This window comes from Chlorocebus sabaeus, chromosome 20 (genome assembly GCF_047675955.1).
Source record: "Chlorocebus sabaeus isolate Y175 chromosome 20, mChlSab1.0.hap1, whole genome shotgun sequence".
In the NCBI taxonomy this organism is placed as follows: domain Eukaryota; kingdom Metazoa; phylum Chordata; class Mammalia; order Primates; family Cercopithecidae; genus Chlorocebus; species Chlorocebus sabaeus.
Window position 1 is genome coordinate 82,192,841 of NC_132923.1, and position 19,306 is coordinate 82,212,146.

Here is a 19,306-nt window from a genome sequence, read left to right on the forward strand (position 1 = left end):
CGGAAGCCCCTTTGGGAACACAGAACTCCAGAGCACATGGTTTGAAAATCAGTATCTCTCAGTGTGAATCCATGACCCACTCTTCTTAAAAAGCATGCATTTTAAGAAGAGAGAAACTGAAGCCAGAAAGGAAGTGACTTTGACTTATCCAGCATCACACAGCTGGTTGGGACAGAAGCAGGACTTCAACTCAAGCCTCGAGCTCCAATTCCCGCTCAGTCTCTTCCCTAAGGGCTCAAAATACCCACGACCCTGACCCCCGACCCAACATGGAACTCCAACCCACTCCCAATGGCCAGCAGGGCACAGCATCATGGAGGATGACCTGCAGAAGGAGACACCCTCTCCCTCATCAGGCTGGAGAAGGGACCCTGCCCTGCCCTCACCCTGGCCCCTCACCGGTAGTGCTTGTCCCACTCTGGCCTCCGACGCAGGTCCGAGAGCAGCAGGAAGGCCTGGGCTGCATCCACATGCACGACCATCTCCATGTGGAAGGAGAGGAACTTGTCATCCTCCAGAGTGTACAGGCGGACCTGCATGGGACAGAGGGCAGCCTCATTTGCTGGGTGGTGGAGTGGACTGATGGGGATGCTGGAGGCTGAGGCTGGAAGCTCAGGGCTATGGCTGACTTGCTGTGTGACTGTGAATACACAGCTCAGCCTCTCTGAGTCTCAGCTGCATCCCCATGAATTCAGCACATTTGTGCTGAGAATCCAAGCCCTAGCGTCACAGGCAGGAGGCGGCTTGTCCAAGGGCACAGGCAGCTGGCAGAGCTTAGGTCTCCTGTAAGCCCGTGCCTGTTGGCTGCCCCCATCCCTGCAGCAATCACTGCAGAAGAACAGAGAGGAAGTGCCTGGTCAGATAGCAGCAGACCTGAGTGGCTGAGAACAGGAAGGGGGGCAGGCAGGAGAGAAGGATCTAGGGGTTCTCAACTCTAGGCCCTGCAGAGGTAGGTACGTTTCCATAACTGGACTGGTTTCTTGATCTCTCCCAATTCTTTGAAGAGATCCTTTTTTGACATAAGTGGTATAGGAGAGTTCTTGTTGCTTGCCATCAGCCACCTCTGGTTCAGAGGAGAAAGGAAAATTGGGTGGGTGGGGTCAGCTACCTGATTGATCTCCGAGGACAGCACCCAGTTGTCCTTGGCCACGAGCATCCTCAGGGAGGAGACGTTATTGTAGCTCAGGTACACCTGGAAGAGCACACAGGTGCTACCACTACCATGCCCCCTTCCTCCAAGGCCCCTGAGCCGAGGCCAAGGGTGTGCCAGAGAGGAACCTGGACCATGAATGGGGGGCATGGGGGGCAGTGCTGAGGAAAGAGTCCTGGACTTTGGGAAGGGAGGTCCAGTCTTGGGCTTGGCTAGACCCACTGTGTGACCCTGGACAAGCTGCTCTGCCTCTCAAGGTCTCCGCTTCCACCCGCCAAATAGGGACACAGGCAAGCTCTTTCCTAACGGTAGCAACCATGAGGTTTGTCATTCATATTCTGTTCTCCCCGGCCTTCCCCCAAACCTGTTCTGACAGGCAGGGAAGGGTGGGGGCCCCAGTGGGTCTGAAGACTGTTCCCTTGGAGCAGAGGGCCTTACCTGGTTGCTAGGGTCCCAGGGGACGGAGAGGGGCACCTCTGTCTGCTTACAGGACACAATGTACTTCCTGGGAAGGAGGGAAGATGACAACCTGGGTCCCCTGGAAGTCCAGCACTTTCCACAGACTCTACTGCAGGCCTACTGTGTGCTAGGCCCTGTGCTGAGCCCGGCAGAGTGGGAGACTCCTGTCCGGCTAGGGAGGCTGGATGGTCACACAGGACACAGCAGCTGAGAGCACACCAGCTCGGCCCCTACACCAGGGAAAGCTCGGAGGCGGGAGTGAGCCAGCAAGGAAGGGTGTGGCGTCTAAGGCTCGGTCCCCACACCCCACATCCTGGCTGACTGACCTCACCCTGATGCTGCTGTGTCCTCATCTGTGAAATGGGATCAGCAGTCACCCCTGCCTCAGGGGTCATCACAAGGAGAACAGTGCTTGGCACACAGTAAATGCTCAGTAAATGCCATAGATGCACACTTTCTTATTAACAACAGCTTGTGATCCCTGGTGTGCTTATAGCCTCCAAAGTCCGTAAATGCTTTCACAGCAGAGTGAGACACACCTGGATTGACTGACTGATTGATTGATTGATTGATTGATTGATTTTGAGACGGAGTCTTGCTCTGTTGCCCAGGCTGGAGTGCAATGGCACAATCTCGGCTCACTACAACCTCCACCTCCTGGTTCAAGTGATTATCTTATCTCAGCCTCAGCCTCCTGACTATAGGTGCACTGGGACGACATGCGCCCACCACCATGCCCAGCTAATTTTTGTTTTTTTAGTAGAGATGGGGTTTTGCCATGTTGGCCAGGCTGGTCTCGAACTCCTGACCTCAGAGGATCTGCCTGCCTCAGCCTCCCAAAGTGGCTGTACCTCTTGAACAACTGCATCTCCTCTCTGAATGTTTCTTCATCTGCCAAGTGGGCATCAGAATCAATGGGAAGAACACAGGATTTTAAATCGGCCGGTTCAAATTCTGACTCTGCTGATGCTATTTGTGTGTCCCTGGGCAAGCCACCTAACCCCTCTGTCCCCAGCGTCCTCACCTGTACAACAGGCCAGAAGACAGCTGTGTAATGAGACCAAAACGAGAGGATGGAAAGGGCCCGACCCAGGGCCCAGCGCACAGGCAGCTCTGAAGAAAAGCGAGCGCCCTGGGGTCAGTGGAGCGTTCTGCCCACTACTCAGCCCCTGCTCACCTGTCTAGGCGGATCTTCTTTCTGGCACTGGCCTCTCGGTACCGCCGCTCGCCATCCTGGGGAAGAAGTTGGGATAGGCTGTGCTGTGGGAGGAGCAACCAGCTACCCCAACCCTCTGTCCTGCCCCCTCTCCATCCCCCAGGGCCCAAGGAGATCCTGCAGCCCTAATGTGGAGTTCAGGTGTCACTGGGGCAGCTGGAATCAAAACCTCCTGGCCAGGAAAGTGGGAAACTAAGCTGTAGCCCCAGCTCCCCTCAAACTCTGAGTGACCTGGGAACACCATCTCCCCTGGCCAGACCTCAGTTTCCTCCTCTGTAAAATGGGGATCCTTACAGGCCCCTCACAATGGTAATGACAGTCCACATTTATTGAGCACTTGCTACACACCAGCCACTCTTTTCAAGGCCTTTCCATGCGGAATTGCACCAAATCCCTAAAACAACCCTCTGAGGCTGGGGCTAGTGCTGTGTCCATTCTACAGAGGAGGAACCTGAGACAACGAAGGGTGAGGGCTTGCCAAGGCCACAGGGGTAAGGGCCGAGGCCAGGATCAGCACCCCAGTGGCCTGCCTCAAGCCCACCCTCTTTACCACCACATCTAACGTCCCCCAGTCTCAAGCACGACACGGAAAATGTCTGGGAAGCAGCTGTGGCTGTGACCCCCAGCTCCCGATCCCGAGACTCTACCCAACTCCACAGCTCATGCTAGGCTCTGGAAGGCAGGGGACCTCCCCCGAGGGAGGGAGTGGCCTCTCCAAGGCCTGGCCCACAGGAGGCACAGGGAGCATTTTGTTAGAGAGGACCTTTGCACCAGGCTCCTGACTGTCTTCCCGTGCCCCTTGCTTGGCTTTCACCATCCTCCTGACCGCTCCCAGGGTGCAGCCAGGCATGGAGTCAGTACTGCATCTCTCGCCCCACAGTCCTGTGAGGCAGGGACTGCAGATGCGCCCATTTTACACATGGGGACTGACAGCTCGAGGGGACATCACTTGAATGTGGTAGAGGCGAGGTTCCAACCCACATCTGACTCCAAAGCCAGTATTCTCCCAACCCTGTGGCTCATGACAGTCCATTAATCCCCAACTCCGAGCCAGACCCACACATATTCCAAGTTCTGTCAGGCAGAACAAGCCTGCCCTGCACAAGCGGCATCCCGGGGCTCACAGCCAGGACACTCAGAGCTGGCCGTGCCCCAGCACAGAGGTAGGGTGGGCCCCTCACGCCTCTAGGCTGTAGGGGGCTGGCAGGCAGAGAGGGAGGGGAGGGGAGCTGCTGGTGGGGCAGGGCGCTGGTCCCACTTACCCCGGGCTGGGGCCGAATCCAAGGCAGCAGCTGGGGCTGGTCATCTGCGTCCAGGACCACAAAGGTCATAAAGGCGCTGTTGATGTGGCGCCGGTGGGTCTCAGCCTGCTGGCGATAGGCCTCCACACATACGCCCACCTCCATGCTGAGGGGAAAGAGTGCGCCTTCCAACCTGGACAGACCTTCCCATGGGCCATGCCTCCTCCCCAACACACACACTCACACACACACATACACACACACATGCATGCACACACTCACACACACATGCATGCACACACACTCACACACACACATGCATGCACACACTGACACACACATGCATGCACACACACTCACACACACACATACACACACATGCATGCACACACACTCTCACACACACATGCATGCACACACATACACACACATGCATGCACACATACGCATGCACACACACACTCACACACGTATACACACACACTCCTGCAGTTCTTCCAGCAACCTGGATCAGAGTCCCAATGACAGGATACCTGGGACCACACCTTCCACTAATGTTTACAGAGCACCTCCTGTGTGTGTCCGGCCCTGTGAGGATGCGGGAGTGAATAAACCCATCCAGTCCATGCCTCGTGGGCTAACAGCCGGGGGAGGAGGCAACCAACAAGAAAGCAAAGGTATAAATATGCCATCATAAACCGCGAAGGGGCATGAGGACATAAACCAGGAGATGGAGGTGCGCAGCCTAATTAGAAAATGTTCATCATGTGCATATTTACAAGTGCTATGGCAGCGTGGCTTCCAACAGCTCAGTTGCTGCTATTCATGTGTATCTTACCATCTTTACTTCTTTATTCCTTTATTTATTTTTTGAGACAGTCTCATTCTGTCACCCAGGCTGGAGTGCAGTGGCACAATCTCGGCTCACTGCAACCCCCGCCTCCTGGGTTCAAGGGATTCTTGTGCCTCAGCCTCCCAAGTAGCTGGGATTACAGGTGTGTGCCACCACACGTGGCTCATTTTTTGTTTATTTAACAGAGACAGGGTTTCGCCATGTTGGCCAGGCTAGTCTTGAACTCTGAGCCTCAAGTGATCTGCCTACCTCGGCCTCCTAAAGTGCTGGGATTACAGGCATGAGTCACTGCACCCAGTCACTTACCATCTTTATTAATTATAAAATAGCCACCACCATTCCCCCTCACTTGGGAAGTTCTATAATTGCAGAATGTGGACATTATATAGATAGGGAAACCAAGGCCTAGAACTGGGCAATAATTTTTCCAAGGATTCCAGATTCCTGGAATCTGCTAAAAACCAGGCTTCACAGCTCCTACGAAAGGGCTTTTCCCCTGCACCGTGGCAGAATGTGTGCAAGTCAGACTGCAAATAACAACAGTAATAGTAAGAGCAGCCGCAATGGCTGACCTTCACCGGACATTTTCTCTGGCATTCTACTAGCAACAGCTCATTGAATCCTCATAACTCTGAGGTCATTGTGATGAGCCCCATTTTATAGGTGAAAGAACCAAGACTCAGGGGGTTAAGTTGCTTCCCAAGGTCACAGAGCCAGTAAGAGGTGGAGCCAAACTCAAACCCGGCAGCCTGGCTCTGATCCCTCACTTTTAATGATTAAATAATGATCTCTGAAATTCTCAAAAAATTTACTTATTTAAAGTCAGTTTTCATGGAAGTAGGTATCAGAATTCATTGCAAAGGCAACGACTCTGTAGACTAATTATTTTAGGAAATGTGTGGGAAAGGGTTTGATAAACAACCAAACACTGGCAAGAAGTGGCCCTGTGATCTGAGCATATAGCGGTCCAGGCCTGGAGCCAGGAGCCAAGGAGAGGGACAGAGACACTGATCTGAGACAGTGGGAGACAGGGACTGGGGGATCCCACAGGAGGGGTCCCTGACCCAGCCAGGGATAGGCAGGACTGGGAGCTAGGGAAGGCTCCCAAGAAGGGAACATCAAAGCTGAATTTCAGAGACAGTGAAGGAACCCAGCAGCCGGGCGAGGATTTAGACCCTGTCTGCAGGCCAAAGGGCTCCTGGACGCTTTGCAGTAGGGTCCTTTCTAGGGTCAGGAAGAGCCCTCAGCCCCGAATGGCCCTGGCCGCGCCCATCCCAGACCCTCACCTATGTTTGAAGGCATTGTTCACGATGGCTTTGAGCACCAGACGGTCGCCGACCTGGGACGGGCCTCGGAAGTGGAACATCTCAATGGCCTTCAGCGTAGGGTGGGCACGGCAGAGCCGACTGAGGAGGTTTGGAGGGGGAGACAGAAGGAATGCCCTCAGTGCTTCAGCCACTAGTTTGGGCCAGGTTTTTTGTTTGTTTGTTTGTTTGTTTTTGTTTTTGAGACGGAGTTTCACTCTTATTGCCCAGGCTGGAGTGCAATGGCATAATATCGGCTCACTGTAACGTCTGCCTCTTAGGTTCAAGCAATTCTCCTGCCTCAGCCTCCTGAGTAGCTGGGATTACAGGTGTCCGCCACCATGCCTGGCTAATTTTTTGTATTTTTAGTAGAGACGGGGTTTCACCATGTTGGCCAGGATGGTTGCAAACTCCTGACCTCAGGTGATCCACCCACCTTGGCTTCCCAAAGTGCTGGGATTATAGGCGTGAGCCACTGCACCCGGCCTTTTTTTTTTTTTTTTTTTTTTTTTTAGACAGGGTTTCATTCTGTTGCCCAGGCTGGAAAGCACTGGTGCTATCTTGGCTCACTCTAACCTCCACCTTCTGGGTTCAAGCAACTCTCCCATCTCAGCCTCCCAAGTAACTGAGACTACAGGCACACACCACCACACCTGGCTAATTTTTGTATTTTTAGTAGAGATGAGGTTTTACCTCGTTGCCAACCTGGTCTTGAACTCTTGACCTCAAGTAGCCTCGGCTTCCCAAAGTGCTGGGATTACAGGCATGAGCCACCACACTAGGCCAGCTTGGGCCAGCCTTCTACCCTAGTCCCATCCCCAGACCCAGCCTGGAACTACACATTCTGACCCACCCACTGCCACCCAAACCAGTGGCAGTTCTGCTCAGAGGCACAGAACTGAAGTCTCATTTCATAGCTTAGAATACTGAGGTCTATGCATGGTGGGAAAGGAGCCAAGTTTGAGGAGACAGAAGAAAGCAGGGTTTGGGGTAAACCCCTTTCCCATTCTCCTTCCAACTTTTACACCTTGGTAGCTGCTGTTCCTACTCTCTAGAAGCCCTCCCCTAACCCAAAGCTACTTGGCATTCAAGGCCCAGCTGAAGTGTTCTTCCTCAAGGCAGCCTTCCCTGACCATCAGCCTCTTACCCTCCTCTGGGATCTTCCTGCACTTATAGCCAAGGCTGCCCAAAAGAGCATTGCTTATGCACTGTCTCCCACAGGTTAAACTGGAAGAGGGGCCATCAAAGCCAGGCTCTAAAGAATAAGGAGGAATCCGCCTGGCTGGGAACGGCGTGGGTTGGGAAAGGCACCCCTGGTAAAGGGAACAGCAAAAGCAAAGTCATGGAAGTGTGAGAGTGTCAATTAGTGAAGGTCAGTTACCATAACTATAAAAAAACACCCTGATATTTAGCGTAGAACAAGCCCCAGACAGGCACAGAGGTTATAGGAGAGAAAACAATTTTCACCCCTTAGAGGAAGGGAACAGTGAGAGATGGCTTTATGGAGGAAGTGGGCAGGATATTAGCAAACAAAGAAGAGTAGGGAAAACACAGCAGGAGCCTACACCAGGGGCAAAGGCAGGGGCTGGGAAAGTGGAGGATGGCAACACAGAGCAGCAAATGGCTTGATGTGAAGGGAACATAGATACTAGAAGGAGTACAGGTAGGGCCAGATCAAGGGGAGGATCTAGTGCCAGGCCAAGAGAGCTGTTGTTTCCCACGTAAAAGATGAGAGCTTTTTGAGTAGAACAAGAAATAGTCAGTTCACAAAAATTCTTTATCTGATTTGGAACAGCCAAGCTTCTGAAGCCTTGAATGCCAACCCTAAGCTGGGGTTTCCCCTCCAGAGGGAGGTGGCCAAGGGGAGGAGGAGGAGAAAGGAGGGGAGGCAGAGGCAGTACATTCTGCCCTCACCTGGCTGCAATGGTGGCCACATTCTCCATCCAGGCCATGATCTGGCCCCCAAAGGTGTTGCCCTGGTGATTGGCATGGGGAGGCAGGACCAGCTCCACGCTCTCCACACGAGTCTTCTCGGCCGGCACCATGTGGCTGCAGTCTCTGCTCTCCAGATCTGACCAGGAATGGGGTGAGGGAGGGAAGCGGGGAGGTGAGAACATTCCCAAGGGCAGCCCCTCCCCACAGGCAGCCCGGGGACCCCCACCACTCCACCCCACTCAGGTTCTTTTATTTATCCGGCACCAAGTGCACATGAGGCAGAGGGTGGCCCTGGGTGAGAGATGAGCCCATTCAGTGCCGTGGACCCATCACCAGCTCTGAGACAAGACACCTGGTCTGAGTCTCAGCTCCACTCCAGACTGCCTGCATGGCCGTGGGCAAATCGAGTAATCCCTCTGAGCCTCGGCTGCCTCATTTGTAAAGGCAGATGTGAACTCCGACCCGACAGGACTGTGTGAAGATGAAATGTTATTATTGTCACAAAGTGCTTGACTCAAGGCCAGTCGTAATAGCTCATGCCTGTAATCCCAGCACTTTGGGAGGCCAAGGCGGGTAGATCACTTGAGGCCAGGAGTTCGAGACCAGCCTGGCCGACATGGCGAAACTCTGTCTCTACTAAAACACAAAAAAATTAGCTGGGCATGGTGGCAGGCGCCTGTAATCCCAGCTACTCTGGAGGCTGGGCCATGAGAATCACTTGAACCTGGAAGGCAGAGGTTGCAGTGAGCCGAGATCACACCACTACACTCCAGCCTGGGTGACAGAGTGAGATTCTGTCTCAAAAAATAATAATAATCACAAAGTGCTTGGCTCCAGTAAATATGCTCTCAAAAAGGATGGTTTTTCCCCGCCCTCTGCCCTGGTATCCTTGGCAGCAATGGCATTAGGATATCCTTAGTAGAAGAGGCCAGGCAGTGAATGGGGCCTTGGGCTTCAGGGCAGCAGATGCTGGCATGCCCCACCAAACCCAAGGTGGTGTCATTTTTCTCCCCTCTCCCATGGAGAGACTTCTTCAGGGAGGGTCCATCAAAGAGCTGGCATTGCCCTTGGCTTGGCTTGCAGACTCTCAGAGATGCCACAGACAGGGTCAGGGCAGACAGGAGGGGAAGTTGAGGGTGGCCTGAGCCAAGGTCTGGAGACAGGACGGGGAGGGTATTCACAGGGCAATGGGGCCTGTGGCTTAGCAGGAGCTGCAGTGAGTCAAGAGACAGTACCCAGTGAAGCTGAGTGGCCAGCCAGAAGGCCCAGTGCCAGGCAAAGGCACTTGAGCTGATTCTTAGGTGGGAGGGCTGTTAGAACAGAAGAGATTTAGAAGGGCTGCAAGGGGATGGATGGATCAAGGGGGACTTGATGACTGTAGGAAGAGCTGGGCCTCCCTAGCTCCAGCCTCCAAGCCCAGCATAACCAGGGCACGTGGAACTCAGGGCACAGCTTGCTGCTTCCACTGGGCTTTGCAAGTTCTGCCTGCTCTCTCCCCACTCTGAGGAGATTTTCTCCTAAAGTCGCCTGCTTTGGGTTTCAAGGAAGACCCAAATTTGAACATTCTGGAGATGAGTAAACAAGTCCAAGGTCTCCCCTCTGGGCCTTTGCCCAGGCTGTGCCTTCTGTCAAGAACCCTTCCTTATATCCCACCTGTCAAAATCCCACCCAATCCAAAGTAGATCTTTCTGTACTGGTATAGAACAACCCCCAAGATATATTTCTAAGGGGAAACGACAAGATACAGAACAGTATGTACTGAATGTCCCTTTTCAGGGGATAAATAATACATGCTATGCTTAGATATGCAGGGAATATTTCTGGAAAGATACCCTAAAACGGGTAATAGTAGTTGCTTCTGGGGAGAGGACCTGGATTCTGGGATAGAAAGGAGTCTTGCTTTTTATTTTATATCTTTATATACACACACCTTATGTGTGTATGCATATATACACACACACATATACATAAGCATATATATATGCTTTTTATGTATGTTTTATATATGCTTTTTATTTTATTTTATTTTATTTTTTGAGACAGAGTTTTGCTCTTTTTGCCCAGGCTGGAGTGCAATGGCACAATCTCGGCTCATTGCAACCTCTGCCTCCCAGGTTCAAGCGATTCTCCTACCTCAGCCTCCCAAGTAGCTGGGATTATAGGTGCCTGCCACCACACCCAGCTAATTTTGTATTTTTAGTAGAGACAGGGTTTCACCATGTTGGCCAGGCTGGTCTTGAACTCCTGACCTCAGGCAATCCACCCACCTCGGCCTCCCAAAGTGCTGGGATTACAGGCATGAGCCACCGCACCCGGCCTATATATGCTTTTTTCATAGATGCATATATATAAGCATATAAATATGCTTTTTTAAAAATCCTACAGAGTCTTCAAGGTGTAGCTCGATACTATCTTCCCAAACACCTTGGCTTCTGGAGACCCAAATGTGTTTTGTGGACAAAAAAGGGATTTCCACATGACCTAACTGCAGCTTCACGGTTCCTGGGAGCTGGTAGGGAGGCCCAAACACTCCCTTTCCCTAGAGGAGACCTCGGGGCCAAGAGGGCTAGAGAGGCCCAGGGCCACCAGTGGGTGGAAGTCCCCGGAGCCTCCCTTCCTGCCTCTGCCCAGTGGGGGCCCGGGGCAGAGAGGCCATGCAGGACTCCAGCTACCCTCCCCATGCACGGCTGGCAGCTGCTCACCGTCCTGAATGGCGCAGTTGGCCAGGAGATCCTTGATGGTGTCCGCATAGACAAGGCGCATGCGCCGGCGCTCGGCCGCCACACTGTGCTCCATCTTCTCCTCCTCTGTCCGTGGCGTGATCTGCTTCAGCTTCACCTGTTGGCCGGGTGGGGGTGGGGGACACTCAGGGCAAGTCTCCTGAAATAGCACAAGGGCCTGTCCCCAGCACCATCCCATGCCCAAGGCTAGCACACGGCAGGTCTGGGCTGCTGCTCAGTTCCAAGGCTTCCTCCCTCTTTGCCCCATCTTCCTGCCTCCACGATGACCTGACACATATTCATCCTCCAGCTCCCACCCAGGTCCCTTCCTTGGGCAAAGGCTCAGAGGATGAGGAGTGTTACTGTAGGACATGCAGAATGGTGAGACCAGAAGAATCTTCACTGGAGAAGCACAGGGAGAGGTGGGGGAAAGGAGTAGGGAGATGGCTGGGGGTCCGAATGCAATGGGGGGTGGGCCTTCCTCTGGGAGCTGTGGATTCCTGCTGTGTCCCTCCCCATCCCCTCTGCCAACCCCCAACCTCACCACCCTGATCCAGATTTGTCATGGCAGGTGCCCAGGTCGCTGAGCAGTGTCCAGCAGCCAGGTGCACCCAGTTACCTTAGTGATCTCTCGGTGGGCCACGAAGGTGGCCAAGGCCTTGCACACATTCCACTGCTTCTCAGAGCACAGGTCCTCCGAGGCCACCTGGATGCCCACCTGGAGAGGAACAGTAAGGGAGAAGGAATGAGGGACAACATTGCACTCACCAGTGAGAAGGCCCGCAGCTCCGCCAGACAGCAAGTCCCAGCCCAGCCCAGGCCTCTGGAGTTTCTGCACCACCTACCAGGTCTGGGAGGCCAGAGATCTGAGATGGGTTTTGACTCTGCCCTTGGGTCCCCGGGAAACCTTGGGCAAGACACTTCCCTTATCTGGGCCTCAGTTTCCTCATCTACAAGGTGGGAGTGATCAGACCTACCCTTAAGGGATTGTTGAGAGGATTAAAATGAGACTATGTCTACAACAGGGCTTACTATGGGTAGAATGTTGGCTACATTTAAAGGATAGGCCAGGCTCCATGGCCTGTCATCCTAGAATTTTGGGAGGCTGCAGCGGAAGGATCACTTGAGGCCAGGAGTTCAAAACAAGCCAGGGCAACACAGTGAGACTCCTGTCTCTGGAAAAAAAAAAAAATATATATATATATATATATACACACAAAAATTAGCTGGGTGTGGTGGTGCATGTCTGTAGTCCCAGCTACTCACGAGGCTGAGGCAGGAATATTGCTAAAGCCCAGGAGTTCAAGGTTACACCACTGCACTCCAGATTGGGTGACAGAGTAAGACTTCATCTCAAAAAAATAATAAAAATAAAAATAAAAGATCAAGAACAGGCACCTAGGAGTACCTGAGCACTTACGGGGTGCCCAGAGGCATACTCAGGACTATGTCACCCAGCCTCAGTGCTCCCTCAGGAACCATGGGCCCAGCTAGTGAAGTTGCCTGGGCCTGAAGTCCATAGGCAGGAAATAGAGCCCTCCCCCACAGCTCACAGAGCCCTGGGCATCACCAGCAGTCCATTAACTCGACAACTCTGCCACATAGGAATCACGTTCCCTTTTGCAGATGCAGAAACGGGCTGTGGGAGGCAAGCTCATGGGCCAACCCAGCACTCTCCCTGCCCCAGCTCCTCCTCTGAGATCAGGTGCTCCTGCTGCCTTCCCTCCATTCCCACAAACACTAGGCTGCTGAGGCTAGATCTGAAGACTCGGGGGCCTGGAAGTCAAGTCCCATGCTGGAATCTTTGTAGCTCAGTGACCTGGGACAAGTCCCTTCCCCTCCTGGGCCTCAATTTCCCTGTCTGTGTTATGGGAAATGGGGCAGGAAGATCCTTGGGATTCCCCTTGCTCTGCCAGTCATTACAGAACTCTGCTGTTCTAATCAGGGCCCTGCGAGGGTGAGTGGCCCTGGGCTGCAGGGAGAAGAATGGATAGAGGAGGTAGAGGACCCACCCACGCACCCACTCCCAAGCAGTGCCCACCCCACACACCTCCATGCTGGAGTTGAAGGCCCGGTTCACCTTGGCCTTGATATTCACCACTTGTCCAACACTGGGAAGAGGAAAGCAGGAGGTAAGCCTTCCAGAGGGGCCAGAGTGAGGAACAGGGGCCTCAGATACTTGCAGCGCCTCTCTTGTGGGGAGCTGGCAGGAGAACTTCACGGTTTGCAGGGCATATTCACATCTGCGATGTCACCAAGTCCTCAAAGCCAGCCAGCAAGATAGTGTCAGCACCCCATTTCACAGATGGGGAAGCTGAGGCTGAGAGAAGTAGCATAATTGCACTCATCTGCTCCCCCGTTCCCTACTCCCTGTTGTCCAATTAATGCCTGTGCTTCTTTCTGCACTTGGCTCAATGGTCCCCTCCTCAAGGGAGCCCTCCCTGCCCTGCAGTGGCCCACTGCCTAGTAAGGGCAAGATGCTATAAACAAAGGGCGGGGAGAGAAATGGCAACATTTAAAGAATGCCTGCTAGGTGCCAGGCACTGTGCACTGCCCCATTGGAGCCTCAGAATAAGCTTGGCAGGCAGGTTTAGGAGAAACTGAGCATTAGAAAGGTTAAGTCATTTGCCCAAGGTCACCAAGCTAAAAACTGGCAGCGCCAGGCTTCTAGACTGACTCTGTTGACTGCACCAGCCCCACTCTTTCCAGTTGCAACCTGTCCTTCTGGAATGATTCCCACATCCAAATGAATCCCCAGGAGAGCCTCCTAGCCTGGGCCGTGCCTAATGGAGGGGGCAGAGGGTGCCCAGCTGATGGATCGTGGGGAGGAGGGGCAGGAGGCTAAAGGCTGGCCCCATTCAATGGTTGTGTGATCTCCAGCAGGTCTTTTCACTTTCAAGGTTCGTCAGCCTTGGCTCATGAACATGGAGAGTGCCATGCCGACTTCTTTCTCAAATGACAGTCTCCTGGCCAAGTCTAGGAAGGGTCCATTCCAAGGGGCCTGCTGGTCAAGGGGCCACCATGAACGCAGTGGGAATGGCCACACAGGCCTGCGTTCCAGTCAAGCTCCACCTTGACCATCACACTACAGAGCTGTGTGACCTTGGGTGAGTCACTTTGCCTCTCTGAGTCCCTTTCCTCCTGTGTAAAGTACTGCCTGTGGTTCTGAGGGTCAAGTGAGAGACAGTGGGACTGAGCCAAGCGCCAGGCCTGGCCCACAGCAGGAGCTCAATAAATACCACAAGCTCACATTTGCCATACATTTGTTGATATGATTCCTGTTCATTTTTTCAGTAATACTAATGATCACGGAGGGGAGGGTCATTTTTAGGAGATCTATGCTGACATAGTGACAGATGAAGCATCACGATGTCTGCATCTCACTTTCAAATCATTTAGCAGAGAGAGAGAGAGAAAGGATATATATATTACATCTGTAATCCCAGCACTTAGGGAGACCAAGGCAGGCAGATCACCTGAGTTCAGATGTTCGAGACCAGCCTAGCCAACATGATGAAACTCTACTAAAACTACAAAAATAAATGAATAAATAAATAAGCCAAGCATGGTAGGGCACACCTGTAATTCCAGCTACTTGGGAGGCTGAGTCACAAGAATCGCTTGAACCCAGGAGGTGGAGGTTGCCATGAGCCAAGATTGCACCACTGCATTCCAGCCTGGGTGATGGAGTGAGACTTTGTCTCTTAATAAGAAAAAAAGTATATGTATTTATTTATTTGTCCATACATAGATAAAGCAAATTTAGAAAAATGTTAATTATTGGGTCTCAGTGGTGGTGATCATTGTACTATTCAACTTTTCTATATGTTTGAAAGCTTTCATGATCAAACATTAGGGCAAAAAATTTCTGTGGTCCTCCAAATAAAAATAAAAGTCTATTTTCTCTAGTGCTGAGAGGAATTTGTGACTTTTCCTCCTCTCCCTCCTTCTCTCTCTACCTTCCCCCAAAGTCAACCAGACACCCATCTAGGTTGCTAAGCTCCTCCTCCTTCCTAACTGCCCTCTGTCCCCACAGCTCAGGCCCAAACCGTATCCCTCCCCAGGGCCACTGCCCAGCTTCCTCAGGGGCCCCGGAGTTCCCGGACACCCCTCCAGGTGTTCTTCACAATGCAGAAAAGCAACCCCCCATAAATAAATCTGACCCCCATCAAGACCTTCCCTAGACCAATTTACTCTCAGGAGACAGAGGAACATGTTAATTGCACCACAGAAATTCAAACAGAAAACCCAGATGATGAAGGACTCTAGAGGTCAAATGGCCAGGTTTCCTCAACAAATACATTTTGAGAGAGAGACAGATCGTGCCAGAGAGCTGGTGGAGGATTGGTGGGTATCTATAGAGTTTTTTGGTTTTTTGGGTTTTTTTTTTTTGAGACAGGGTCTCACTCTGTCACCCAGGCTGGAGTGCAGTGGCACTATCTCGGCTCACTGCAAGCTCTGCCTCCCAGGTTCATGCCATTCTCCTGTCTTAGCCTCCCGAGTAGCTGGGACTACAAGCACCCGCCACCATGCCTGGCTAATTTTTTGTGTTTTTAGTAGAGATGGAGTTTCACCGTGTTAGCCAGGATGGTCTCAATCTCCTGATCTCATGATCCGCTGGCCTTGGCCTCCCTATAGAGTTTTTTTAAGAAGCAACCAATTACAATTATTTGCATCCTGACTTGAATAACAAAATAACTACAGGCTGGGTGTGGTGGCTCATGCCTGTTATCTTAATACTTTAGAAGGCAGAGGTGGGAGGATCACTTGAAGCTAGGAATTTGAGACCAGCCTGATCAACATAGCGAGATCGACACCACGTCTCTACAAAAATAAAAAATAATAACAAAATAAAATTTAATTAGCCAGGTATGGTGCCACATGCCTGTAGTCCCAGCTACTAGGGAGGCTAAGGTGGAAGGATCGCTTGAGCCCAGAAGTTCAGGGCCGCAGTGAGCTATGATGGTGCCACTGCATCCCAGCCTGGGCAACAGAGCAATACTCCATCTTGAAAAAATAAATAACTGCAAAGCAAACCAAATAATAACAAATTCATGAGACAGTTTGGGCATTTGAACACTGACTAGTGATGTTAGTGAAAATTATTGTTAATTTTTTAGATGTGGTAATGATGTTAATGTTAAGGTTTTGTTTAAAAAGAATCCTTCTCTCAAAAAAAAAAAAGAGGGCCAGGTATGGTGGCTCACACCTGTAATCCCATCACTTTGGGAGGCCAAGGTAAGCAGATCACCTGAGGTCAGGAATTCAAGGCCAGCCTGACCAATATGGTGAAACCATATCTCTAATAAAAATACAAAAATTAGCCCAGCTTGGTGGCAGGCACCAGTAATCCTACCTACTCAGTACACTCAGACAGGAGAATTGCTTGAACCTGGGAGGCAGAGGTTGCAGTGAGCCAAAATTGCGCCACTGCACTCCAGCCTGGGTGACAGAGCAAGACTCCATCTCAAAAAAAAATGAATAAATAAATATAAAAAGAGTTCTTAGTCCTTAGACATACATTTGGAAATATTTTTAAGTGGCAAAAGCAGAAACAAACAAACAAACAAACTTCTTAATCTTTCCTCAGGTGTGTCCAGGCCTTCCCTGGCCACCAACCATGCTCCAGGCCCCTCCCCAGCTTGTCCTTCTTCCCGGCATCCTCTCTGGCTTTCCCTTCCACCCACAGCCTCCTCCGCCCAGATTCACCTTCACTCTGCTGTGCCTTGCAGCAGGTCCAGCCATCATGCATGTACCCCTAGCCCTCTCTATTCCTGCTCCCCTAAGTAAAAGAACTTGTGCTGGCTACGGGAACCTGGAGCTGGCCCAGACACAGCTCCACTGGCTTCAAAGTATCACTATGTACAGAGCTGACAGTACTGAAGTCAGCTCAAATGCCTCCTCCAGGAAGCCCCCCCTTGACTACCCTCAGTGCCACAACACCTACCCCCAGACATATAGGAAATACAGCCCACTGGTGAAGAGCATCGGCTCTGGGGCCGTACTGCCTGCCTGGTAGTGTATCCTGGGTCCTCCATTAGATGTACCACCTTCAACAAGGTACTTTGTTTCTCTGTGCCTCAGTTTCCTTATCTGTAAAATGAGGATACTAATAGTTTTGACCACATAGTATTGTTTTGAGGATCAAATAAGTTAACGTATTTTAAAAGGCATCAAAATAATGTATCAGTATTGGTGCACTAATTGTGACAAAGGTACCCTACAAATGTAAGATGTTAATCACGGGGCACCTGGGTGTGGGGTGTATGGGAACTCTCTGTACTATCTTTATTTTAATTTTTTTATTTATCCTGAGACGGGGTCTCACTATGTCACCCAGGTTGGAGTGCAGTGGTGTGATCTTGGCTCATTGCAACCTCTACCTCCCAGGCTCAAGTGATCCTCCCACCTCAGCCTCCCAAGTAGCTGGGACCACAGGTGTATATCACCATGCCCAGCTAATTTTTGGTAGAGACAGGGTTTTGCCATGTTGCCCAGCTGGTCTCAAACTCCTGAGCTCAAGTAATCTGCCTGCCTCAGCCTCCCAAAGTTCTGGGATTACGGGCACAAGCCACTGCACCCGGCCTTGTACTATCTTTAGAGATACAATGTTTTTATGAATTTAGAACTATTCTAAAATAAAAGGTATTACAAAGGAGGCCAGGCAGGGTGGCTCACGCCTGTAATCCCAGCACGTTGGGAGGCCAAGGCAAGCAGATCACTTGAGGTCAGGAGTTCGAGACCAGCTTAGCCAACATGGTGAAACCATGTCTCTACTAAAAATACAAAACTTAGCTGGGTGTGGTGTCACACACCTGTAATCCCAGCTACTCAAGAGGCTGAGGCAGGAGAATCACTTGAACCCGGGAGGTGGAGGTTGCAGTGAGCCAAGATCACATCATTGCACTCCAGCTTGGGCAACAGAGCAAGACTCTGTCTCAACAACAACGAAAAAAAATTACAAAGCAGAGCCCTTTTTTTTTGAGACAGAGGCTCGCTCGCTCACCCTCTCGCCCAAGCTGGCAGGCTGGAGTGCAGTGGTGTGACCTCAGCTCACTCCAACCTCTGCTTCCCAGATTCAAGCAATTCTCTGCCTCAGCCTCCCGAGTAGCTGAGATTACAGGTGCCCACCACCAAACCCGGCTAGTTTTTTGTATTTTCAGTAAAGATGGGGTTTCACCATGTTGGCCAGGCTGGTCTTGAACTCCTGACCTCGTGATCCACCTACCTAGGCTTCCCAAAGTGCTGAGGTTACAGGCGTGAGCCACCCCACCTGGCCCAGAGCCCATTATTGCACAGAACTTCTCACTGCAAATTGAATAACGTTCCTACATCTGCCTCCCTTGAAGACTGGGAGTTCCGGGGAAGAGGCTGTGCTCCAGTGGACTTTGCATGCCCAGTCTCAGCAAGGCCCCTGGTCTGGAAAAGGTGCTCATCTAATGTTAAGTGTGTGGTGAGGGAATGACTGATGACTGAATGAGTAAGTACAGGGACTGGCCAGTCTTCTTCCTTAATGGTGACACACTGAGCACCCAGTGAGTCCCAAATAAGCCCTTGGCACTTGATGTCCTAGTAGTGCTAATGAGTTTAGGATCAGGTTCAGAGACAAGAGCTCTGTGTGTGGCCCTGCAGCCTGTCCTGAGCCAAGGGCTCAGCCTGCTCCTTGGATCCCAGAAGCAGGATCTATGGGCAAAGCTATGGGGAGGCAAAGCCCAGTGTGTGTGATGAATATTCTTCTATTCTGTACAGCCATAAAAAAAAAAAAGAAAAGAAAAGGCCAGGTGCGGTGGCTTATGTCTGTAATCCCAGTGCTTTGGGAGGCCAGGGCGAGTGGATCACCTAAGGTCAGGAGATCGAGACCAGCCTGGCCAACATGGTGAAACCCCGACTCTACTAAAAATACAAAAAAATTAGCTGGGCCTTGTGGCAGGCACCTGTAATCCCAGCTACCCATGAAGCTGAGGCACAAGAATTGCTTAAACCTGGGAGGCAGAGATTGTAGTGAACCAAGATCATGCCATTGCATTCCAGCCTGGGTGACAGAGGGAGACTCCTTCTCCAAAAAAAAGAAAGAAAAAAGGCTATTTTGTTATTGAGGTAATGAGCTCCTCATCCCTGGAAGTATGTGAGCAGAGGTTGATGGCCCAAGCTTCTGGCTCAGACTTGACCAACGCACCTTGTCTAGGGGCCTCCCTATAGCCCAATGACCAAGGACCCAAAGAGAATGCCCAAGCTCAAAAAGGCATTCACTGATTAAGTCTAACCCCTTCTATTTTGCAGATGAGAAAACTGAGGCCCAGAGAGAGAGACTGACTTCCCCAAAGTCACACAGCACCCCACAATGCTATCTCGGCCACACCCTGGCTGAGGGAACACCCACCCACCCACCGCACTGAACAGCCGGTCAACTCCTAGCCCCCAGAAACAT

The 19,306-nt window shown here is 51.7% G+C and overlaps 1 protein-coding gene across 5 annotated transcripts in view; it reads right to left on the bottom strand.

Annotated features, from left to right (window-relative positions):
- Nucleotides 1–19,306, bottom strand: part of ACOT11 (acyl-CoA thioesterase 11) — a 65,828-nt gene that overhangs the window by 4,924 nt on the left and 41,598 nt on the right. For all 5 annotated transcript variants that reach the window (XM_007978642.3, XM_038000403.2, XM_007978646.3 and 2 more), the window contains exons 4-13: nt 12,929–12,989; nt 11,498–11,596; nt 10,861–10,996; nt 8,138–8,294; nt 6,206–6,325; nt 4,088–4,232; nt 2,787–2,842; nt 1,589–1,655; nt 1,109–1,192; nt 400–533 (exon numbers count right to left, since the gene is read on the bottom strand). In XM_007978642.3, the coding sequence (XP_007976833.2) occupies nt 400–533; nt 1,109–1,192; nt 1,589–1,655; nt 2,787–2,842; nt 4,088–4,232; nt 6,206–6,325; nt 8,138–8,294; nt 10,861–10,996; nt 11,498–11,596; nt 12,929–12,989 (1,059 nt within the window). The remainder of the gene's footprint in view (nt 1–399; nt 534–1,108; nt 1,193–1,588; nt 1,656–2,786; nt 2,843–4,087; nt 4,233–6,205; nt 6,326–8,137; nt 8,295–10,860; nt 10,997–11,497; nt 11,597–12,928; nt 12,990–19,306) is intronic.